The sequence below is a fragment of the Hypomesus nipponensis genome, chromosome 1, assembly GCF_054491055.1.
Source record: "Hypomesus nipponensis isolate SF chromosome 1, ASM5449105v1, whole genome shotgun sequence".
Classification (NCBI taxonomy): domain Eukaryota; kingdom Metazoa; phylum Chordata; class Actinopteri; order Osmeriformes; family Osmeridae; genus Hypomesus; species Hypomesus nipponensis.
In genome coordinates, this window is record NC_140361.1 from 9,166,286 (window position 1) to 9,191,777 (window position 25,492).

Below are 25,492 nucleotides of genomic sequence, written 5' to 3' on the forward strand. Positions count from 1 at the left end.
TTATTTTCACAGGCACGTGTTACAATGCAAGAAGACTAATACAAAAAGAGCCTTTTACTTTGCAAAACTTTATTCTTCAACAATTCATATGTTCTCAGTACATTTTAGATATATTTACAAATATATTCTTGTGGACAGGGCTTTGTTAGGTGTATAGAGCCACTGGAGAGCAAATCATATTCACACTGTGGCTGGATCTGGTAGAATGATTGTCATGGCCGAGGTAAGGACACGTGACATTTCTTTTTAGTAATTGTAACAAAATAAAACCTATTCTCAGTCTAAGGCACCGTTCTATTCTACCGTAATGGCGTCTGTCATAAAATTGAGAACAGTTAGCTCCATTTTCGCAGAAACCAATGAACAGGACCAGGACTATGTTCCTTGAAGCAGCGTCTGTCCTGTAGGGTTTCCACTGACCAAGTGAACGACGCACACATGCACATTAACAGTAACGACCCTGTGTTTCATTTTAAGAACATGGGAACCGCATGTTCTTGGAATAAACAGATGAAGGTTTGTTAGAACTCAGATGGGGGTTGAAAACAAGGCCTGGCTTGGAGGAACCAGTTAAGGAACATGTTTCATTTACTTCTAGAAAACACCACAACTCTCTCACTAAACTGGGCCTGTACAGTAAGGCTTCTTCTCAGGAACCTAACAGTAATTCAGAAAGCCTTCATGCGCCTATGAAACATCAAGAAAAAAATTATTTGCTTGTGAAACCTAAAAACAGGCTGCTCTAAGCGTGTTAATGGATTAAGGGCTGTTAAATAAGTCTGCAACATTCTTTATGCTTATGAATCAAAGCTCAGCTCTAGGGCCACTAGTCTAGACAGATGGGGTGTGTATTAAGCCCTTTCAGAGTCTTCTGGTTTAATAGCATGACAATCTGAGTCAATAGGCTACGAGGCGAAAAAAAACAAACAAGGTCCCCAAACCACTCTGTTTGGACGATTCAAGCATAGGGAATTCAAGCTTCAACACAGCTTTTTTTCTTTACTTTTTCTATTATTATTATTTTTTAGAAACCCAAAACAAAAGACGGCACAAACACTATCACAGACTGACCGAATAACATTTGTGTCCGACTGCAACCTTCCACAGCATGTATCCACACGTCACATCACAAAAGCACCTCAACTCATCAGTCCGCTCTACAACCCTACCGAGGCAATGTCAAGAGGGCTGGGGCTCAGACAAGCAGAAGCTTCCAGAACCAGACTGGCTAACTGGCCTCCACTGACAACTCCCATCACACAGGACACAGAATGAGTAGAGCTCCCCATACGGGTGGGGTGTTCCTGTAAATGTAAATAACATCCTAACATGACCAGACTGTGGTAACAGAACAAACTACCCTGGCCTTGGACAGAAGTCCGACACAACAGGACCGCAACAAGAACACATGAACAGACATATACACACTAGATCCACAGCCGTTCCCCCTACCTGACCCCACCCAACATGGCTGCATTGGCCTAATACTGATTATATACATAATACAATAACAGTTCAATATGTTGAAATATATTTTCATATAAACAGACAGCCAAATTATATATTACAAAAATAATTGAAATGTTTTGCTAAGAGAGGTAAGGTAGAAAAGAAGCAGCTAGTATGTTAAATAGGATCATTGGGCTTTAGTGGACAAGCACTGAAATTAGATGATGGAGACAGACAGACAGACATGTGTGACTGCATACAAACACAGTGAAGCTTGCTAGTCCAGGACAAGGCTGAGACGCCTGACCACAGTGTTTAGCCCAGAGGAACTTGGAGCGTCGTGAGGGAACGTCAATCCATTTAAGTGTCAGTTTAGAGACTATAGTACTGTACACACACGCACCCTTCAGAAGACCTCTGAAGTGACTTCAAAATGAAATTTGTGGACCTTGAATGTGCACTTAACCAAACATACAGGTTAATCATCCTGGAATATAGTCATTCATATGGTTGAGTATAGATCCATGCAGTCATTGCTGTGGGGGTTAAGTTATACCTCAGCATTTCATCAGGATGCAATTAAATTAGAACTTGATATGAGCAGTAGCCAACCATTAACAGTATATCTATGTACATGTAAAACAGTAACGAAGTGTCAACATTTTAGGGGAAAACCTACAGGCCAGAAATGTGAAATACAAAGAAAGATTCACAAGACAATCTGCCTTTGCTTGACAATTCCAACATCCTTCAGTTGGAATGAGAAAGCAGTATGCCTGGCAGGTGGAGTGGGTCATGTGCGCCCCCTGTTGGTCCAGGGAGGAAGGGTAGGGGGGGAGAGGTGGGGGGCAGCATACTTTAGGGGGGCAAAGCAGTAAGGGATAACTTTGCCCTACTCCCAAGTAAGCCTGGGTCACTGGACACTGTAGAAAAAGAAGCCGGACTAATCCAGAATTCTAGGTCAGATTCCAATTTGGATGGGATGACACGGTGCTACTACTCAGTGTACTGGCTACGCAGCTGTACCGCTGGTCTGTCTGCTTGCTTGCTCTACAGGAAATGCTAAGAGAACTCCTGGAGGATGGACCTGAGAGACTACAGCACCCAGGCAACCCAACTGAGTCCCCACCAATCAGAATATGCTTTGAAACCTTGCATTGCTTGACTTCCTCATACCTCAAAACGCTCACCTCCCAATTCTAGAGCCAAGTATGCATTCATTCTGGAATATTCTCAAACTGAGAAACAAAAATACTAAACATAAGAACCATTAATTACATACCAAGAAGCCAAAATTAATAAATTACAACAGCAACACGCCCTGCCCCAAACACAACAAAAAGGAAAAGAAAAAGAAAGATAAATCAATATGAACAGAAACTCATACTGAGATACAAAATGATAACCGAGTCATGTAACGGAGAGGCCTTGAAGCGAGCACATTGAAGGAATACATGAGGATTTCCCTGAAGCTTATCTTGTTTGTTTTTTTTCTTTCTTAAAACTTGGGGATGGGGATGGGGGGGCAGAGTCAGCGCTGGGGGTGTGAGTCCCCCCCTCCCTGCCTGTGCTCTTCCTCTGGCTGAGGTGGTCCAGACGAGGCTGGGTGGGGTCTGGGGGGGTCTGGAACTTTGGGAGTGCAATAATCACAGGTCTCTCTAGGAGGGGCCGCAGTGTCACATCTCTACAGAGAGACAGAGAGAGACGGAGAGAATGAGAAAGAAAAGGAGAGAGAAAATGTCAATATATATACACAAACTGAAATCACTGAAACAATATTTGCACAGGCTCAGAAAAGGGTTCACACCCAGGAGACAAGGGGAACAGATGCTCTCAGTCTCCTTTCCCAACAATCAAAAACCAACATAGCCCTCAAGCGTACCTGACAGGGCTTCAATGGGTTGACTAGAAGGGTGGAGGCTGGGGACGGGGGCGCCCTTGTCCTCGAAGGCCACCCGAGGTGCGTCGGGCCCCGCGTCACAGTCGATGAGGCCCTGGCCTAGTCCCTCAGGGGCCTGGAGGAGGGGCCGGCCCTTGGAGTGGACGTTGAGGTCGATGAGCTCCTCGAAGCACCAGGGGCCAGGCTTGCCGTTGAGGCCGGGGACCAGCTTGTTGGAGTCCTCGTTCAGGAACTCGGAGCCCTCCACCAGACGACCCTTAGGCACGGGACTGGAGCACAGAGCAACACCAGCAGGTGCACAGGTTAGCCAGCCAAAGGATGAAAGAGAGAGATTCACTGACTTTGATCTGCTTTTATCTGAGTGAAAGCTGCATGTGTGCTTAGACTGCAACACTGTGTAAGTATAACGACAGACAAAAGAAGCAGCTGTAAGTTTGTGTGTTAAGAGTGTATGTGTGTGTGTACACACCTAACAGCCAAAGGCTCTTCTGTGCTGCCATTGTTGTTTTCTTTGTCGTCCAACTCCGGCTTTCCATTCACACTGCCCAAGGGCTCTTCCCGCTCTCCCATTGGTCCATCCGAGGGCAGGCCACGCCCAACCGAATCAGCGATATCCGTCTCCATGGCGACATCTCCAGATGGCACCATCTTGTTCTCTGAGGGGAGAAACGAGTGCATGAGTCATAAGCACATGCAAACAGACAAGTGGTTCAGTGTAAACACAGACACACACACACACAGACAGACAGACACACATCAAAAGACTGGATTTGCAACGCGGCCAATTACCCATGGTTTCACAGTTTAGCTGGTCAACTTCCTCTTCTCCTTCTCCATCACCTCCATCATCCTCTTCATCTTCCTCTCCATCATCCTCTTCATCTTCCTCTCCATCTTCCTCTCCATCTCTCTGTACAGGACAAGGAAAAGAGGGTAACAGTTTGTACAAGATGATATAGGCCTATTTCAGTATGCATCATAATCCAAATTAAGATGGTGTAGGACACAAAGAGGTCACCTTGAAATCATTCTGTTCCCCCTTTCTGGTTCTCTTCATTATTTCTTCTATCCTCTGAAGGGTGACAAGCAAAAATAATAATAACAATAATAAAAAGAGACTTCTGTTAGAGAGGAGTATGTTAGGATAAGTGTTGTAGATGCAGCGAGTGTGTTCATCTGTACACACCTTCTTGCGCTCCATGCGTTCCTGCTGGTTCTTCTGCATGATCCTTTCTCTCTCCACGCGCACTCTCTCCGCCTCCACCAGGGCCCGCGCCTCAGCCTCCTCACGCTGGGATTGGAGAAAGAGGCTGTCAGTCAAACAACCAACCAACCCACATCTGTTCTGACAAGGGGGCGCGTGTGCGCGGGCAGTCACCTCCTTCTGGAGCTCGGCCTGCTTTATGACCTCCTCCGCCTCCAGCCTCTCCCTGTCCTCCTCCGCCCTCACGGCCTCCTCCTCCTCCTGTTTCTTCTTCTCCTCCGCCAGCCTCTTCTCCTCCTCCACACGTCTGACTCTGGCCTCCTCCGCCAGGCGCTGCTCCTCCTCCTTCCTCAGCCTGGGGGGGCACAAGGGGATTAGGATGAAAAGCCCAACATGATAACCATGGAAGACAGACAAACCCTGGGCTGAATCTATACAGCTTAAACTGGTTCTCTTCCCTTCCCTCCTCTTTCCTTCAAGAGATAACATCATTACTGCTGAGAGGACAGTTCGCCCTCTCTCTCTCCTTTTCCTGCTTCCCCCCCTCTGTGCCTCCCCCTCTACTTCCTCCTCACCTCTCCTCCTCCTCCCTCTGTATGCGGAGCAGCTCCTCTTTCTCCTTCTGCTCCCGCGCCAGCCGCCGGTTCTCCGCCAGGATCTTGGCAGCCTCGGCGGCGGAGTTGGTGCCCGCCATGGCCTTGGAGTCTGACGGAGAGGAGCCAACCAGTAGCGCAGGGTTAACACACACACACACACACACATTACTGCTCCCACATGCCCAGAGGCAGTGGTGTGCCAGCTTTGACAGTTGTGTGGTAACAGAGGCTATGGTTGTTCACACACACACACTGACACGGTGTGTTAGGAGTGAGAAATGCAGGGAGAGGAGGTGAGAGACACACACAGAGTCGATTCCAGGAAGGAGAGAGAAGAGGACTGGGGGAGATAACATAGGCCTATCTCCGTCTCCCCTACAGACAGCATTGAGCATACAGACCTAAACACCATTAACCCTACCAGGGTCCAATAAAGATCTTCCCTGCAGGACATGATTGTTGCCAGAGGGGGGCAGTGTGGAGCGACAGGATGTGCCTCCAGCTGGGAGTTAATGGCCTCTCCTGGTCCACAGAGAATACATAGTGCTGCTCTGCTGTGATTCCACGTCAGTGTAACACATGAACCGCAAAGGAGAGTCCTGCTGTACAGGGTTTCAACCCCACTGCATCAGGGGCTGGAGTCCAGGTCTTCACACATGAGTAAAATCCTGACTGGCGCGGGCTGCTACTTTGCTTACACCAAAATGGGGCTATATGGCATGAACATTCACCACAGACAGAAGGTGTGTTATTGTATTGAGGAAGTGTGTGTGTGTGTGTGTGTGGGTCCTGAATGCGAGGGGCTCCCTCTCTCACCCTCTTTGGCCTTGCTGGAGGAGGTGGCGGTGGGGGAGGGAGACGGGGTTGTGCTGGTCTGGAGGGTCTCAGGGGACTGGGGGCCAGGCAGGACGGGGCCCAGATCCTTGGACTTGGAGTCCCTCTTCCTCAGCGTGGGGGGCCCAGTGGGGGTCAGGGCGGGTCTCTGGATGGGCGGGGGCTTGGCGGACGTGGTCTGGGGAGACGGGGGGCGCTGTTTGAGTCCCCCTGGGGAGGAGGGGCGGTTGCGGGGGCTATGCCTGTTAGGGAGGGGAGGGCGAAGAGAACCGACGTGAAAAAAACATGCTTTTCACTTTACTGATGTCCTTTGCTCTTTTCTAGACAATCAAACGGCAAGGTGATGTGAGTGTGTATTTGGGGTTGGTGGTGATGTGGGGGGCGTCTTACTTGGCTGCTGCAGGGGAGGGGGTTCTCTTGGGGGCGGGGAGGGGGGCAGGGGAAGGGGAGCGGTTGCGTCCCGGGGTGCTGGCAGGCGAAGCCGGGCGTTTGCCTCCCGGTGAGGTGAACCTCTTCTCCTTCTGTTAGAGAGAAAGGCGGGAAGAAAGAGAAAGAGAGTCGGTGTGAGCCCGAAAGGGAAAGGACCCGTTCATGACAACAGGAAATGCAACCTTGAAATGTAGGCTTACATAGAGGCTAGAACAGTCGCACTGATTCACCAACATCATGTGCTGCCGAGGATGAAACATGAGTGCCTGAAAGCCCACTTAGACCTGCAGTCCCTCAACACAGAGCCCTGACACAGTAGGACTCCAATCAATACCATGGAGAGAGACCACAGACACTGGATCTGAGAGACAGACACCCCTGAGGTCTCCCTTTCCGGTCTCCATCAACAGCAAAGGTGGCCAGTGGAATAACCTGTCCAGCCCTGAAGGTCGTCATGCACGCCTGATTCTTAGTCATCAGTTTTTAATGCCCGCATGCTCACGGTCAGGCTGGCAAACAACATGCTGAGAGGTGTGGTCAGGTATTGCTTTGCTATTTGTTGAGCACAAAACGTGAAGTTTTGGCTCTTTTTAAGGGAATACGGCCTTCTCAACAGGCTTGAGAAGGTTCTGGAGTCCTCTTTCTTTGGAGTACTCTGGGAGAGAGGACCGGGAGTAATGGGGCTGGGAGAGGAGAGACTATTGGGAGCTCTGCCATCTCCCATCTATGTCACCTCAGAGTTCTCCATCCACGAACCCAGGGAGCGCACAACTAAGCAGTAGGAAAACATGCGCATGCATGACTTCTCTCTCTCTCACACATCAGTGTCTGAACGCATCATAAGAGCTGCCAGTCCTCCCTTGTTGACAGGGCTCTGGATTTCCTGTGTAGTTTCCATCACACACGCACGCACCACTTCCTGCCTCAGACCTGACAGGAGAGCTGGGCCAGCTAACCTCACCATCGTTTATCTTAGTATATTTGAGCTTTGGTTCAACAGTCCATGGAACATTGCAAATACCGCCCACAAATTTGCCTTCACATTTCACATTAAGAAGGCCACACACACACACACACACACCTCGAGGAGCGGCCTGGTCTGCTGCTTTGCATGGTCTGACAAAGTCGCTCCTCCTGTAACCACCAGGCTATTGTGAACCTCTTTGTCCAACGGCTGTGACAATGTGTTCCTTTATCCTCTCCCTGGAGACAGACAGCCTGAGATAGACAGACAGCCTGAGAGAGACAGACAGACAGCCTGAGAGAGACAGACAGACAGCCTGAGAGAGACAGACAGACAGCCTGAGAGAGACAGACAGACAGCCTGAGAGAGACAGACAACCTGAGAGAGACAGACAGCCTGAGAGAGACAGACAGCCTGAGAGAGACAGACAGACAGCCTGAGAGAGACAGACAGACAGCCTGAGAGAGACAGACAGCCTGAGAGAGACAGACAGACAGCCTGAGAGAGACAGACAGACAGCCTGAGAGAGACAGACAGACAGCCTGAGAGAGACAGACAGACAGCCTGAGAGAGACAGACAGACAGCCTGAGAGAGACAGACAGACAGCCTGAGAGAGACAGACAGACAGCCTGAGACAGACAGACAGACAGCCTGAGAGAGACAGACAGACAGCCTGAGAGAGACAGACAGACAGCCTGAGAGAGACAGACAGACAGCCTGAGAGAGACAGAGAGACAGCCTGAGAGAGACAGAGAGACAGCCTGAGAGAGACAGAGAGACAGCCTGAGAGAGACAGACAGACAGCCTGAGAGAGACAGACAGACAGCCTGAGAGAGACAGACAGACAGCCTGAGAGAGACAGACAGACAGCCTGAGACAGAGAGACAACCTGAGACAGACAGACAGCCTGAGACAGACAGACAGACAGCCTGAGAGAGACAGACAGACAGCCTGAGAGAGACAGACAGACAGCCTGAGAGAGACAGAGAGACAGCCTGAGAGAGACAGAGAGACAGCCTGAGAGAGACAGACAGACAGCCTGAGAGAGACAGACAGACAGCCTGAGACAGAGAGACAGCCTGAGACAGAGAGACAGCCTGAGACAGACAGACAGCCTGAGACAGACAGACAGCCTGAGAGAGACAGACAGCCTGAGAGAGACAGACAGCCTGAGAGAGACAGACAGCCTGAGAGAGACAGACAGCCTGAGGGCAGGGCGACCAGGCCAGGAGCCGGAGCCAGGCAGTACGCCCCGCTCAGGGCAGCACAGACCTCTCCCTCAGGCTGCACGTACAAACACTGAGGAGAGACACGCCTAGTCATGAGACGGAACAGCTCAATAGAAGGCCTGGCTTGGTCTGCAGTCACCTATTCTCCACAGTTCAGCCGTCGGTAGGAAATGGAGCGCAATGCCAACGCTAGCAGCTACAACCCGGACTGGCTACGCGGACTGGCGTGAAGCGCTCTCCTCCAGTCCTTGGAGGATTTGAGATAGGACATTCTCTATCATGGAGACCAAAGAACACAGGCAAGCTGCTTTGACAGGCAAATCTAACAGGATGTGTGCATATAAAACGATGTCATTTGCGGGCCGCCTTTATTTTTTCAAGGATGTATCGTTTAAGACTGGCAGAGATAAGCGTTATCGCCAGTAACTTCCATCCTTGTTCCCTTTTAGGGGAGAGAAAAAAAAAAAAGGAAGGCATGACACATCTACGTGATGTCGATGCGTGAACATTTCCCTAGCGCCCCTCAACGAGAAGCAGAGGCTTCACATGTATGAATAAACCACGCCGTCATCCGATGAAACCCAGGGCGTCAAGACACCACCAGCCACCGAGCCGTGGTAGACGGGACAAGCGTTCCATTCATGGCCACCGGAGCAACGGCTCAGCTGACTGTCTCTTCCACGCCCTCGTTCACCAAGAGGTCACTTGTGCTCCGGCTGTGGGGGAGGGGGGGGACTCACCAGGGAGGGGTCCAGGGGTCCGTCGGCCGAGACGGAGGTGGCCATGCCGCTCTTCTGCCGGTCGATGCTGCGGCTGCGCACGGGCCCGCGCGGCGGCGGGTGCATGGGGCTGGCCGAGGCTGAGCGAGGACACAGGTGACACACTGGTAAGGGACACAGTCATCGCGGGGCCGGGCGGCATAGCCAATGGGAGCAGGAGAAGCAGCCGAGTAGGGTGAGCGAAGCCGATGCGGGAAGAGAGAGAGAGAGAGAGAGAGAGATAGAGACAGAAAGACAGAGAGAGCAAAGGGGGAGTGGTTTTGGGAGGATGAAAAAAAACAAACACAAAACAACACGTTTGCGTATTAGATTTAGCACTGGTTGTGGCGCAGGCTTGTTGTGTGAGGGTGCTGTGGGTGGCGTAGGCGAGGGGCTGGAAAGGGGAAACACAGAGAGGGGGACAGGCCGAGGCTCCAGGGCTGACAACACTGAACACACCTGCCCTGAACACCAGCGACATACAACTGAGCATAGTCACACAGCAACACAGCACACCTCCCCACCACCACCACCACCACCAATATCCATGCAGGTCATACACACAAACATCCATAACATGCTCTGCACTACAGAGCACTACGCACACACCATGACATCACAATCACTCCATTAGCAACAATGAAAGCATACCAGAGAAGGCAACAGTCTTGCAGTGATCATTGAGTGTTAAAAGAAAACCAGGTCATCTCTAGCTTCGGAGTGTTCAAAAAATAAAGATTTGTTAGGTTGTAGGAACAGAGCTGAGCCTACTGCAGCAAAAATGGTTTATCTCTTGCTAGCTTGAACTCAGTCCAAAAACGAATCCCTTTGAATTTTTGTAGGCTAACAAGATACTACAGCTAAGCACCAGTCTCATAGCTTGACAGTGGTAAAACAGTTACACAAACAAGCTTAAAGGCCCAGTATTGCCCCCTGAAAGGTACTAATGGGCGCTTAAGTTCAATTGTGAGCTAGCCTAGCACTAGCCCTTTATAACCAGGCCGACGGCTGGGTCATGACTTCAGCTGTTGCTTGTGTTGCTGTGTCAGATTGAGGGGATTACCCGTGCTAATCCCCGAGCCTGAGGATCTCTCCGGGGCTGACCACATCAGACACGTCATTTACACTGACCGCTTAGCAAGGGGCTGGGAAACCAGCCTGCTAGAGCAAGGGCTGAGGCATGCTGTTCCTGCGTCTAGTCCCCTCAGGGGCGCTCCAGAGCTAACCCGCCAATAGCTCTCAATGGGTGGCCAATGTAGAGCAGCAAAGCTTTTTGATGAACACTAGGTTACATGTCTTAAATCTGGTGGGAGGACAAACCCAACAGGCTGGTTATGAAGTAAATTGACAGCGACCATTAAAGTTAAGGAGGTCAATGGGTCCATACAGCTAATAGAAAAGCCACAGGGCAAGCTGGCAGTTCAAATATCCAATGGGTTGGTTCAGCCAAGGCAATTCATCTATATCACTCTGTTTCACATCCATCAATATTGTAATACAGCCATCTAGGGGAAGCGGTAAGAGTTGAGTGAAACCAGAAGATTCAGAAGAGAAAATATTCAGCCATATTCTGTGTTATAACCAAGGGACATGATGTAGCGCTCAAACAGGTCCCCAACTCCCAGCGCTCATTAGTAAAACACACACAAACCACAACATTCTCGTTGTCACGCAACCCACAGGTAAGCGGCTTAGAACAAAGCTCCCAGCATGGACCTTGAGATTCCTCAGACACACTGCGGCTCCCTGGCTCCCATAAAAGCCTTCTCTCTCTCTCTCTCTCTCTCTCTCTCTCTCTGCACACAAAAGCCAATTGTGTGTGAAAACCCCCCCATGTGAACAAGGGCCCTGACCATGTCTTTGTGCGTCTGCAGAAAGCTGTGATGCGACTTTACTTTTGAACGTCAAGCATGACTATACACGTACCAGCTAGGCCCATAAGTAACTAATGGAGAAGCAATCAGCAAGCAGGGGCCCCAAAACAAACAGCAGCACCTAATCTAAAGCCACCACTGCTCTGTACACACACCCACCAACAACAACCAAGCCACTGGTTTACGTTTTAGATTCGCTGGTGACATTATCAGGGAGGGGGGGGACAAGGTGTGGAAACATTAGCTTGCTAGTGATATTTGACAGACGACTGATGGGGCGGGGGCAAGGGCGGGGGGGCGGGGGTGTGGAGGTCTCTGTGCCTTGCAGCATCCTCCCTCTCTACAGGGGGTCGGTCTTCTCCCCTGGGGATGGGGGCGGGGGGTTACCTGGGGCGTCTGCTCCTTCGGCCGACAGGGCGGCGGCACTCTTGCTCCTAGCTAGTGAGGCCTGGGTGGGGGTGAGCAGGCGACTGAGGACCCCTCCGTCCATGGGGCTGACCAGGGGCCTGCGAGCTACATGGCCGGAACGAGCCCAACCCCGCAAAAATGTGGAAACGTGAAAGAAGAAGGAGGAGGTCAGGGGGGAGGGGATAAACACAAAGAAGGGGTGGGAGGATTGGAAGGGTCACTATGCGATTTCAACCAGCAGGAGAGAATCAACATAAGAACCGTGGCCAAGTCTCAATAGTCTTCAATGGCTTCCGACCCTGTCTATTGGTCTGTCAGTAATAATCAAGGAAAACAGGAAGGGAGCTATGGAGGAGTATTGAGACTCAAACCAGGAGTGATTGTACAGCAACTGAAGAACAATTGAAGTGAGGAACAATGAGGTCAAATTAAAAGGGTCTCCCTGTTGCAGATGGGGAGCTGGAGGGGTAAAAAGGACCATTAGTGAGCTCAACAGAGAGAGCGAGATAGAGTGAGAGACAGGTAGAGAGAGGGGGGCGGTGTTATGGAGTAAATTAGGTAGGGAGAGAGGCGTGGGGCTGAGGACTAAAACGTACAAGAGTGATCATGACCAAGCAACTCTTGTTTCTGCTGCTCAGATTCTGTCCGTGTTTCAGACAGAAGATTCCACATTGTGAAATACTTTCTGGTGCTCGTAACTTTTTCTTTAATTGTTTAAAGTAAATCATTCAGTTTGCGTAAGTGACATCTACTTCTTGGCATGGGGAGACCATGAATTTGACAGCAGAAACAAACAGCTCTCGCTTTCATGAAATGAAGAAACAGCAGTGGCCCTTAAGGGTTTTGATCCCAGTTCCAGGAGATAAATCAAAACAGAAGGTGGGAGACGCAGTAGAGGAGTCCTCCAGGCGATGTCCATTTTTGGCACTGAGTATGGGCTATGAGTTGCGTTCTCTCTCTTCCTTCAGGGACTCTGACAGAGGGGACATCTGTTGCAGACAGACTTGTTTGTTAGCTGTTAAGTGGCAGGGGCCCTTGTGTGTGGGAGGCTGTAGCCAGGCCCACAGTAACACTGCTGACTACTGCTCCAGGCTAGTTGAGGGCCTGGGCCAGGGGTATGGAATCTAGTGAGCAGGGGGGCCGGGAGAGTGAGCGGGCCTGGAGCTGCATTATTGGGGAATGGACAGGTTGAACTTGTTACGGTGGATTATCAACTCCATATTGGGACTTTAAGAGTGAGTGTCGAAGGCACAAGTATAGGACTGAATTACTGTACAGTTAAGGTCACAAAACAGCAACAAGGAAACATTTGCCCTGTGAATGAGACCTGTGAAATGCAGACACTCCTTAGCTATCCTTCTATATGTCATAAGAGCACACACACACACACACACACACACAGTTGAACAGACACAGGCACGGTTAACAGACAGAGGAGCAGTTAGCAGCACATTGGCCTGTTTCCCCAGTGAGAGCTCAGAGGCCGTGGGTGGTGTTGGGGCAGAATTACAGAAGAGCTGGCACAGACACACACCAGCACGGGCACCAGACCTACGTGCCAAATCCACGTCATCTGGGAGGGGGAAAACAACAAACACATTGTGACAAACAAACAAACAAAACGTTGTGTTAGCGCTCACAAAAGGAGCCATTCCTGCTGTGCGGCTCAGAGTCCAATATAAAAAATGGAAAGCACAAAAGGTTAAGAAAAGATTAGCTGAAAGCGAGACATTGTGAGCACAACACAGGAGAGATCTGTAAGAGGGAGACAAAGGAGAGACAGGCTGCCGGCCCTGTACAGAGCCAGGTAGAACAGAGGGCTGCCGGCCCTGCACAGAGCCAGGTAGAACAGAGGGCTGCCGGCCCTGCACAGAGCCAGGTAGAACAGAGGGCTGCCGGCCCTGCACAGAGCCAGGTAGAACAGAGGGCTGCCGGCCCTGCACAGAGCCAGGTAGAACAGAGGGCTGCCGGCCCTGCACAGAGCCAGGTAGAACACAGGGCTGCCGGCCCTGCACAGAGCCAGGTAGAACAGAGGGCTGCCGGCCCTGTACAGAGCCAGGTAGAACAGAGGGGCCGGGAGTCAGTTAGTGGAGCAGGAGATGGTCCAGGGCAGAGCACGGCTGGTTGGCTGGAGACGAGGGCGAGTGTGGAAAGAGAGAGAGAGAGAGAGACACACACACTGAGGAAAGGACAGGCACTTCACAGCATCCTGCCACAACCTCGTCCAAAAGAGGCAAACCGCCGTTAGTGGTCTGAAACGCTGCAGAGTGTGCGGGTGAGTGAGCAGAGGACAACGAGGAGGCGTGCTTGTTATGGACACAAGGGAGCCGGGCGATGCAAGGGGGATGAGACTGTAAACCACTGGTCATGCTAGCCACCTTGCTCGTCCAATGACCCTTTCTCGAGCTTGGCAGGGGGCAGGGTTTTGCCCCTGCCATCTCGTGTGAGGGAGGAGCTTCTCTTCTTCACGGACGGGCCTACGGACAGGAAGACGCACATGGTGGGGTTACAGCCAATCACGGACAGCGAGGGGCGGAGAGGGAGGAAGTCCCTCCCACCATCCCCCATCCTCAGCATCCTATACATCACATGGATTTCATTTAGACGGTTGATTGTGTTATTCAGTTACAAGTCAACGGGCTGAGACTTAAGAGGCCTGACGTCCATGTTGACAGGGTGTGTCGAAAGGACATTTTGATCCCCATGTGCAGAGGGACCAGGGGAACAGGTCTGTCTCTAATCTGATCACTGATCCCCAGCTGGATAGCTGCAACAGTAGCCTGCAGTACAGCATGTTGATGTCCAGTAGGAGCTGCACTGTGGCGCACTGCTAACAGTCAGTCTGCTGATCGAGACGGAATGAGCTTCACTCAACGACTGTTCTGACTACACCCAGTACAGGAGACTTGGCTGCACAGCTCAGTGAGTGGGTTCATTCCCCTCCAAACTCCACAGGCCCACAGTGTAGACCTGGGGTCAGATGCAAGACACGTGGGAGCTCGCAGGGTGTTGGTGGGGGTGTGTTGGGGTAGTACGTGGGGGGTCTTAGGCACCTGTCTGTTCCACCTGAGGTTTTTTGCTGGCTTCCTTAGTTGGCTGAGAGGCAGTGCCGTTGTTAGGCAACCGGTTCAAAGACGAACTCCTCCGCTTAACACCTGGGAGACAATGAGACACCCAGGGTGAAGATGTGACGCAGCAGTTTTTATATCCATTGAGCGCACACCCACCCTGTCACTGTCACTGTCACTGTCACTGTCACTGACACTCTCTCTCTCTCTCTCTCTCTCTCTCTCTCTCTCTCTCTCTCTCTCTCTCTCTCTCTCTCTCTCTCTCTCTCTCTCTCTCTCTCTCTCTCTCTCTCTCTCTCTCTCTCTCTCTCTCTCTCTCTCTCTCTCTCTCTCTCTCTCTCTCTCTCTCTCTCTCTCTCTCTCTCTCTCTCTCTCTCTCTCTCTCTCTCTCTCTCTCTCTCTCTCTCTCTCTCTCTCTCTCTCTCTCTCTCTCTCTCTCTCTCTCTCTCTCTCTCTCTCTCTCTCTCTCTCCATTGCTGTGGTCTGTCTTGCATTGGCCATATCACTAGTCCAGGGAAAGGACTGGATTCTAGCTGGGGGATGCTTATCACAGTGACCTACAAACCCACACTGTGCCCTGCCTGATTTCAGAGTGGGTTCATGACCCTCGTGAGGGAGGAAACGGGCCAGGGGAACTGAGCTCCAAGACGGACGGCGTTACAGACAAATCAGCCATGTCAGAGAGGAGGGAAAACATTAGGAGGCCTCTTGGCCTCGGTGGAGGAAAAGGAAACTGTGGAGAGATGTGATTTCACTGGTTATAATAAGGACCGCTTTCGGCCGGGTCTAAAACAGCAATTCCTGTGAATCAAAGCAGGCCGAATTGCATTGGAAAAATACGAGTGCTGGATACAGTACAAGGACAACTGAAGATGTAGAGGAAGAAAGGAGTACGGCTGGATCAGGAGGTAGAATAGATCAGTAAGCAGACACCCTCATTGCCTCATGATTCAGCTACAATTTCCTGTAAAGTTGATATAAAACAGAGAATACAAAAGAAGGATGCAATGGAATCAGGGTTTCATGCCGCTTTATCATTGGCTGGGACCCGAGACAGCAATTCAGGCAATTGGTTTACCAGTCTCTTAATGCTCCAATGAGAGCGAGGAGGCCCGCTGTTCCTGCATACAGGAGGGGGGGGAGAGGAGTCAGAGTTCACAGTGACAAGGGGCGGAGGGAGGGGAGCACGGAGGGACGGGGGAGGGAGGGAGGGAGGGGGGACACTTACTTTTGTCGGGAGAGTTGATTAGGGTTGCGGAGGAGGAGGAGAGGCGTTTGCTGATGCCAGCCTCGGACGGCTGTTTCAGGTTCATGGTGGACGTTGAGCGCTTATCCACTAGGGAGGAGGACGACACACAGGGGAGCAGGGGTTTACACAGGAGCCTGACCAATGGGAGAGGAGTTTGAGAAAGGAGGAGGGAGGACAGGGCTCTGCAGGGTCCTACTGTCCTACCACCAACATTCACTAATTTAGTCTACTTAAGGGGTTTATAAAACTAGAGACTAAAAAAAGCCAAACCTTTCTAATTCCAATGTGCTTCTATGGTGCATTTATTAGTCATTGTCTCACATTCCAAAATGTGAGCCAAAATTCATTTTGAACTTGTCAGGTGCCAAACCAAAGCCATTCAGTTTTTAGGCACAGCAGTTAGTAAGAAGAGCTGTACTCCCTGTGGAATGCACAAGACATGACCCATTCAAGACACACCAAAGATCAAGTGAGCATAAACAACACTGGTCACCGCATGCTGCAAACAGTAAATAATAAATAGTGGTGCGCTCTGACACCTCTCGGTGCCTTCTGGGTTCAGACGCCATGTGACTGCCCTAACACAGAAGTGTATGACAATGAACAAGTGAGTGAGACAAAGACAGACAGAGAGCAGGACAGAGAGCAAGGCCACAGTCCGTGGGTTTATCCATCCCGTGAGTCCCAAGGTTCATGGGGGGGGAGACAGAGTTCCTAGACCCAGGAGCAAGTTAGTGAGGCAGTGGGAGTTAGACAGGCCGGAGGCTAGCTAGGTTACAGTGCCAGTGCCAGTCTGTGCCGTGCTGCTACAGGGGGGGATGAAGAAGGGCCAGCACCTTGTCGGGTCCTGGGGGGCTTTTCTGGAGACGCTGGGGAGATAACTATAGCTACCGGTGAGGATGCACCTCCGTCGGAGTCTCCTGTGGGGGGGAAGAGAGCTCTCAGGACGACTCTCCCTCTCATCCATCCAGAGATACACAGCAAGGCTAACACATGGCTGACGGCTAGCATCACCATCCACGACACGGTGCAGACAGTACTATGAATAACAGCTCATTCCACTCTTCTAGCTGAGTCACAGCAAGGCAAAGCAGTTTAACACATTCATGTTAGCATGTCGCATCAATTCTGTGGATGCCTTATCGACAGGGAGGCCCCGCCGACAGCGTTCAGACACATTGATCAAGCGTACAGGAGGCCCAGAGAGGCTGCCTGGAACTCGGACCGCAGGTCAGGATTCGCAGCCACAGAGGAAGCAGGTTTTACAGACCTGCGTCACGGTTCGTCTCTCCTGCTAACGCATCACGAGGAGAGGGGGCTGCGCCGTCTGATCTGAGCAGCAAGTGCATGGAGAGATGGAGAGATGGAGAGAGAGAGAGGGGAAGAGACAGAGAGGACTGCTTACCGGGTCGGCCGTCGACGTCTGTGGACAGTCCTCCCCAGGACCACCTTTTCTGCCTCTGCTCCACTCGCTGGCTCCGCTCCAGGGTGCGCCGCATCACCGCCTCGTAGTGCTCCTGCAGCAGACGGGGATGGGAGGGAGGGAGGACAGGGAGGGAGGGGGGGGGAGGGAGGGAGGGAGGGATGAGGGGGAGAAAAGAATGCAAAGTCATTCACACTACAGCAATATTATTTCTAGTACCAAATTGAGGTGGTCAGAATGCTCATGCTCAGAGTGCTCATGCTGTAGGACGAAATGTCTCCACATCACAAGTGTCATATCGTTGGAGGTTTACTGCAAGCGTGTCATTCCAGTGTCATTGCTCAACAATGAAAGTCCGGAAACGAAGACATTGAATTTGGGAGATGAAGTTGATTCTGAGATATAAACAATAACCCATCTGAGCAGGGTGAGAGAGACACAATTGTATTGGAGCTCCTGTGTGCTGGTCCTGCTGCTCCGCACCTTCTCCTCCTCCTGTTTGTGCCTTCTCTTCTCCTCCACGGCCGAGCGCCTCTGCTCCTCCTTCCTGCGCTGCTCCTCCAGCTTCCTGTGACGCTCCTCCATCTGGCGCTCCACCTGCAGCTTGGCCTTCCGCTCACGCTCCAGGATCTGGGACTCACGCGCAGCTGTGTGTGTGTGTGTGTGTGTGTGTGTGTGGAGAAACAGACAAGGGTCAAATACATTGGTCTGATTACTCTGTGTGTGTGTGTCCATGTGTGTGTGTGTGTCCATGTGTGTGTGTGTGTGTGTGTCCAGTCCCCTCTCCTCTCAGGTCAACCATTGACCCATGTCAAATTAAACTTTTCTGGTTTCCTTTTTTGCTTGGACAGGGTAGTCCACTTGCACGTAACAGACCCAAAATAACTTAGGGTTAGGGTTCTGGTCTGTTGATAATACCTTTTCTATAGCACTATGACCTCTACCTAAAGAATGGCAGATGTTGACCCTTCAGACGCTGCCTCCCTCTCTTACCTTGCTGTTTATCTGCCTCCTCCCGCCTCTCTTTGGCAACTCTCAGTCTGTCGTCGATCCTGAGTGCAGCGCCGTCGATGACTGCAGACCAACGAGAGAGAGACAGTGCTGTTACACACGTTGTGTGTCCGTACACACGGCCCTCTGCACACACACATACACACACACACACACACAAGTGGACTGGCGAGCCTCACAATGGCCTGCAGTGTCATTCAGGGACAGCGTTAATCACCTGGGAAGCAGCTGTGTTCATGTGTGACTCATATTAAGGAGCTTTGCTGACCACTGCTAGTGTAACAAGATGATGACAACTCGGGCTATAAAACAGGGTGACAATGCTGAGAGGTGTGAGTGACCCATTAGGGGATTATAACAGCATTTAGCTCCATTCTTATGAACCCACTTTCATCATTACATAAAGCAGTCAGGTGAGTGAGTGTGTTTACCTGGCCTGGGCCCCTGAGTCTTAGCTGTTGTGTTGGTGGTGTTTGCAGCAGGTCCTGGGCTGTTCCCTGATAGGCTACGCCGCTCCTCTGCCTGCGCCTGCGCAGCTGCAGCTGTTTATACACACACACACACACACACACACACTGTTTAATATAGCAAGGGCAAGGATTTCAATCATCTCAAACAGACTGCTCTAGGCGCTTAGAGCTGATGGAGGTCTGGAGCTGGTGGAGAAGGCGTCTTGTTTGTCCTCCATAGGAATGCATGTTCTAGGCAGATCCAGAGGATTTGAAAGCTTAAGAACAATTCAGCCATTCAGCCTCCAAGCATTCTGCCCCTCCTCCCCAACACTGAATGCGTTGGCTAGCCGTGCATTGCACACAGTGCCGTGTGGCCCACAGGACGTGACAGTGGGCCTGCAGTGGAGTCAGGCACCAAACCCAGTCACCCACTCTACCCACAAACTACTACACTACACACCAAGGAGATGAGCTATGCAGAGGAGACACGATGAAGGCACCACCTTGCATAGTCAAATGTGGGCATGCGTGGGAGTTGGCTAATTTGGCAAGCGCAGCCAAAAGGAAGGCGTGAGAGCGGGTCAAGGGGGGGGTCCAAGTGAGAGAGGAAGGAAGTGAAAAGGATGTGAACAAAAGCTCACTGATCTCTTGTAGCGTGCCACTTTCATGGTGCCCTTTGTGTGTGTGTGTGTGTGTGTGTGTGTGTGTGTGTGTGTGTGTGTGTGTGTAGGAGTGGCTGACAGGGTGGCATAGAGGTCATCATGTGATACAGCACGGTCTGCTGATCAAAAAGGGACGAAACAACAAACAAGGGCAAAACAACTTCCTCTCCTTCCCTCCTGCTGTCCTTCACCCTCAAAGATGCAAAGAAGAGCAAAGGACCTGCTCAGACCTCCTTCTTGACGACTTGAGCCTGTGTAGATCCTGTTGATAAGAGGACACAAAGCCCACCAGGCCCCTGGGAGGATCAGGTATTCACCAGGACTACACGGTCAAAGCATGGAGCCTATTGTGTGTCAGTGTCACCCCTAGAGTCATAATTAGACTCTAGGGAACACTTTGCGCTTTGGGCTATGAGACTAGTGAGCACACAAACCCCCACCCCCCAGCAGGCGGGTCATCTCACAATCCAGACAGAGCCACGAGGCCTACTTCCCACAGCATCTTTACCTCACCCTGTCCACGAGTGTTCAGGCAGAGAGTCAAGTCAACACCCTAGTCATCCTATGTGGGCTCGCCTGGTACAGCCAGCACCCTAACTGCACACTTCACAGCAGCCTGCAAGGCTCTGGAACTAAGGAAGGTTGCTTGGAAACACAGTGTATACGCTGCAGAAAAGATACAAGGGGAAAACACAATAAAAATAAATAATTATAGAAGGTGGAAAAAATAACAAAAAACTAGCGGAAATGACCACCATAAAACTAAGAGAGAGGTTATCAGTGAATGTGAGGAAACATAAATAGGGTACTAAAAGGGGCTTTGGCCTACGATTTTAAAAGCTCAGTAGCATTAGCCTATATATGTGTGGTGAGAAGCAAACTAAACTGAAGGCAGAACAATAGACCTCAGGATTCAATAGTCCCAAACTGACTAACATCCTGTGTGTCTAGATTGTAGTGATGGCAGGTCTTGAGGCTGCCGTCCTTGCCAGGCCAGCAGCAGTAACAAAGCCTCTTGACACACAAACAAACAAGAGAGCATCAATATCTGTCAAACAAAGCAACCGTGGCATCAATGCAGTCAGGTCAAAGATTAGAGGCTGGGTCAAAGTCTGCTGGCTCCCTAATCCCATAGGAAGCCTAGCATTCGTTTGCTTTTCCTCTCACGCTCCAGCGGCTATGGAGCCCAGGTTAAGGGTGTTAGTTTACTGGGAGGATAATGACCTTTTGATTGGGGCAGGGGTGACTTGCTAGCTGTTGGAGAGCTTCAAATACTGATCAATTATCTGAACAACAACCCTAATCATCTACGGCCTTTGGACAGTGGAGGGCAGTGAGGAAGGATACGGGGGTGAAGACAGTTGTGGCAAGTCTCATGAGCTACTTAATATAGATACTCATTGGCCCTTGAGGGGAAAATACAGGAGAATAACAACACAAGGTGCTGAGAAAAACAGATAAACAACTAAGTCCCTCAACAGAGGAGATGGGGGAGATGTGAATGGGGCAAATACATAAATCTTAATAATAAAGTGAATTGTGTGTAAAACCAATCAAGATGTATCTGGTGTCCTTGGCTCTACCAGAGTAGCTTGGTTGCATGGCAACTGTTGCTGAGGGATGCATAAAACGGCTCGAGAGACAGATAATAGGTGTATCTATATCTCAGGGTCGAAGGCTCACAATGCATCAGAGTAAACACTGAGCGATACCCTCAAGAGGGCTGCTACTTTAACAGCTTAGTTAGGAAGGTCCCACGTACTGTGATGTGGCCAGGCTAGTTTAACTACTCAAGCCTACAGAACTACCTCTTATAAGTGGAACAGGCAGAGTTCATTGGCCCAGCCAGTCCAGGCGCAGGAATGGAGAGCAGACAGGAAATTGGAGAGGCGGGGGAAAGGGCTGAGTAGGTAAAATGAGTGCAGCCAAGTTAGAGTTTCTCTCTCTAGGGCAGCCCAACAATTTAGCCCTAAATCTCAGACACGTTCTTGGCCCTGATCTAAGCTTCAGCCATGCTTTGGAAAACAGCCTGACCAGTCGGAACAGAAAAGGCGTGCTAAAAGGACTGTACTAGTCGGTTTAGCTCAGCTCCACAGAGCAGGTTGGCCTCTACTTACCGAAACATCATCATAACATAAGACATTCACATTCAGCAGGAACTCATGGAGCTTAGTATATGAGCCGAGTGAGGCTCCTGTGTGATGTGGACATGAAGCCCCAGCAGGTGCACAGTGACACCTGGACAGAGACTAGCAACCATGGGGCGGGAGGGACACCTAGCCACTAGCATCTCCCTCACTATGGAGATTTGCATTGATAAGCATACATTCGAGCTGAATGGGCTGGAGCCTGACGCAACACAAAGCCAGGATGAGAGTGGCAGTGGTGCTGGTGTGTGCTTAGCTACACCCCAGACAGCGTACTGACAACAGTCAGGATGGGGCCTTGCTCAGCAGCAGAGCCAAAGCCCATTAACCACTCCCCTCAAGAGTCAATTTTCCTCATGCAAAACACTGTTGCTAGATTTTTAAGCCCATCATCGCCAGCAAATGCACCATAGTTTCACTCAAATTGTAAAGGGTTTTCCTCAGATCAGCCATATCACTCGCCAATTCATGAATTCTTGGTAGCATTATGCTATAAGGCTTTGACATCTGCCAAAGCTTCGACAGCACATGTCCCCATCCTCACTTACGAGAGCAGTCAGACAGAGTTTACTGATTAGTTAAGATGTCCACAGGCAGTTATGTGGAGGCACCGATACCCCTCTCTCATCAGGGGGTTGCTGATGAACAGGCACACACATATACACAACATGAAAACACATGCACACAGACACACACATTACACGGCTGGGGGGCGCAGGACTCCATAAACAGGAAACAGACCAGCCAGCACTAACTTCTCTTTCGAACCCAACCAGACATGTCGGGAACTGCTCACACACAACAGTATCAATAGACATTTTTTTGTTAACCACAAAAAGATGCCATTTCAAGCAAGGATCAAGGGGGAGCTGTGTAGGCACAGCCAATCTGAACACCAAGCATTTGTGCTATTCTTCTCATGATCAGGAATACAGGCATTCACAAGAATTCAGATGACATGCTAATTTCCAGCATTGCGTCCAAAGGACAGACAGGCGACGATTCCAACCAACCCATAGACAAAGCACAAAAGACCACACACACTCACATTGCAATAGTCCTCTATCACAGCCAGACACCCACTCTGAGACACTCTCTCCCACAGACACAACTGAACCAAGAGTTAGTTCAGTGGGTCACTGAGGGGCTGTGCCCTCCCTCCCTCCCTCTCTCTGTCCTGACAACAGAAATGGTCTGGTTATAGGCCTATTAGCCGGGTGCTACTTGCCTGGCAGGAAATGTAGTGCTGCAGATGTCTTGACTGTATCGTGTTCACACTGCTTAATAATGCAGGTCTTCAGAGTGTATGTGACACACACACACACACGACAGGGATTACAGGGGACACATTCACGCAAAGGTAAGCTTGGGCTATTTCCAGAGCCACAGGGATGATGACACGCTGACAACAGAAGGCAATGCTTCATACTCAGCAGCTAATGCCAATGTGCTGACCATGGCTTAGGGTCAGTTAAGGTTCACATCATGGCTCTCCGACGCCCACTGGTAGACACACAGGTATACCATTGACCAGGTTGTATCAGCATCAGTCGAATGTGAGATGGAGACAGTGATATTCAAATGAAGCTGGCTAGATTTGCTACTCAAATATCTGCTGTAAAACAAGGTGGGGAGAAGCCTTTGCATGAGTGGGCATATCACATAATTATGTAAGATTATCTTTAACTCCATTTCATGAATCACAGACCCAGCTAGGCCTATACCTTTCCTGGCTCTTCATCTGGTGATAAATTGAACTGTTACTAATGCTTTTCCATTATGGAGAGATATGTCATGACCTTTGAACTCTGTAGACAGGGATAACTCATACTATGAAAGGGAAGAGGGCAGGACTGGACATTTGAGGAGAAACAACTCTTAGGTGGCCAGCAAAACCAAAACAAAAAAAAAACAGGAAGATCAATTTCTTCCTTTGGTTAACTTAGACCAATTTTGAAATAGTTGTCATACTTGTGATTCTGCTGCAGCTGAGGCACAGCCAGGGTTTCAATAGCAATACAGCAAGAACAAGACGGCGTCTAATCTGTCCTCATGATGACAGGGTACACACACTCCTGGCTTACGTTCTTGTGGAGATAACCATACATGTGGGTGTTTGTCCCTCAGAATAGATTCCAGACATTATTCTGTTAGCCTTCAAATCCAGGGTATGACGGCTGAAGACACCTCCTAAACAGCCATCCCAGTTTGATGGTCATTTAAAATAAGAGTGAAATGGAAAATTGCAGGAAAACCCCAAAACTAAGAGTAGTAACATTATGGACTACTTTCAGGATAAAAAATGTAGGCCTACACCCAAGTTGGGTATGTTGAGGGAAAAACACAAACACTCAAATCTTCGCCTAATCTACCAGCTTGAGTCACAACAAACCCGCCATTCAGACCTACTGATGCAGACACACAGTAAACGATCTGTGCCTTTGGCATCAACTCAGGAAGAGGTTGGTTGAAGACGGTGAAGAAATGGAGGAATTCAAAGGAATTATGCCGTTTCTAGAGTCCTAAAGGCTACAGTACAAAATGTTGTATTTACAAGCCAATGATTTTGGCTTAGTTATTTATTTTTTTATTTTTCTTCAATGAAGGGAATCAACCAACAGAGTCCAGACATAAATATTGCCTTATCACTGTCTGTACCCAAGACAACTCATGAAATATTATTGGGCAACTTTATCATTACATCAAAACAGCAGAACTGCTTAGTACTGAGTGTGCAAGTTCTGTGTCAGGACCAGCATCTCAGTGCAAAATCAGATCATATTTGTTCTAGTTAGCCTAGACACATGGGGCGGCAGTGCCACCTGTCAACACAATTCTAAGCGATACTGTGGAGGCTACACCAGTTATAATCTAGATGTTCTCTCTGATTTATTGATTTGTAACTGCTCTGTCAATCGAAAGATTTACACTTATTAACATGCATTGTCCATCTATATTATAACAACAGAAATAAATCACTTAACTTAACAAATCAACAACAAACAATCAGTATAGCCTCATGTAGCTTTGCTGACTGTGACGAAGAGGCTAAATTTCGATCAACTAAGGGTGACATGAGTTAACACAATGTCAGTGTCGCTGTCATTAGCTTAGCTAGCTAGCCTAATAGCGTAGCGTAAAGTTGCTATGGCGCGCCATGGTAACACAACTCTCAACCGCCGGTCAAAAAAGTAATTTACTTAATATAACAATATTATACTTGAATGAAACTGTAAACTCTCCGCAAGTCTCAACAGCAAACAGACCCTGAAATGACCAAGCGATCATTTCGAAGAATCAGACACGAACAAACGATATCAATCAACGTTAAGCTAGCTAGCTAGTAGGCTAGTAGCAACTGTAAGCTAGCCGGCTGGGGGATACAAGTTGGACACATCCACCCCTATTGTCAGCGGGTTATTCTAGCTAAGGCTGCTTAGCTAACTAGCTAACATTCACAGTACAAGTAGGGTAACGTTCCCGAGTAACTTAGAACATATGCAAGAAAGAATATAACAAAGCTATTAACAAATTGTGCATTTATTAACAGTTTGGGTAAATATGTTTCTTACCCATTTGGGCTCGCAACCCTTTGAGAGACGTTGCACCCTCCGCCATTTCTATGAAGTTTTCCTTCTCTGTTTTTTTTTTTTTTTGACTCAATGAGAGGCGCGCAACACACGGATACGTGGACATTCAAGTAAAAGGAGGGAGAGCACATTGATAGGCAACAGCGTCACCTATTGTGAGATCTATAATTTGAGAGGATATGCTTGCCATTTATGATTTGAAGAACTGTCATGATCATTTGGAGTTTGTCATTTAACGGAGATT

General features: G+C 49.7%; 1 protein-coding gene across 12 annotated transcripts; it reads right to left on the minus strand.

Moving 5' to 3' along the window:
• Positions 1-52: 52 nt before the first annotated feature.
• Positions 53-25,492, minus strand: map7d3 (MAP7 domain containing 3). Of its 12 annotated transcripts, none has more exons than XM_084683391.1 (21): positions 25,231-25,492; positions 18,829-18,939; positions 18,380-18,460; positions 17,870-18,033; positions 17,369-17,480; positions 16,800-16,883; positions 15,943-16,050; positions 14,700-14,801; positions 14,025-14,123; positions 11,626-11,751; positions 9,347-9,465; positions 6,374-6,504; positions 5,966-6,225; positions 5,129-5,258; positions 4,728-4,908; positions 4,536-4,640; positions 4,368-4,421; positions 4,139-4,259; positions 3,819-4,005; positions 3,332-3,618; positions 53-3,133 (listed from the first exon to the last, which is right to left on the minus strand). In XM_084683391.1, the coding sequence occupies exons 1-21, from the start codon at positions 25,352-25,354 to the stop codon at positions 3,126-3,128; spliced, it is 2,694 nt and encodes an 897-aa protein (XP_084539517.1). In that variant the 5' UTR covers positions 25,355-25,492; the 3' UTR covers positions 53-3,125. The 12 variants fall into 12 exon arrangements, with proteins under 12 accessions (XP_084539517.1, XP_084539511.1, XP_084539541.1 ...); XM_084683385.1 differs by having other exon boundaries at positions 9,347-9,489; XM_084683415.1 differs by lacking the exon at positions 16,800-16,883 and having other exon boundaries at positions 9,347-9,489; positions 25,231-25,491.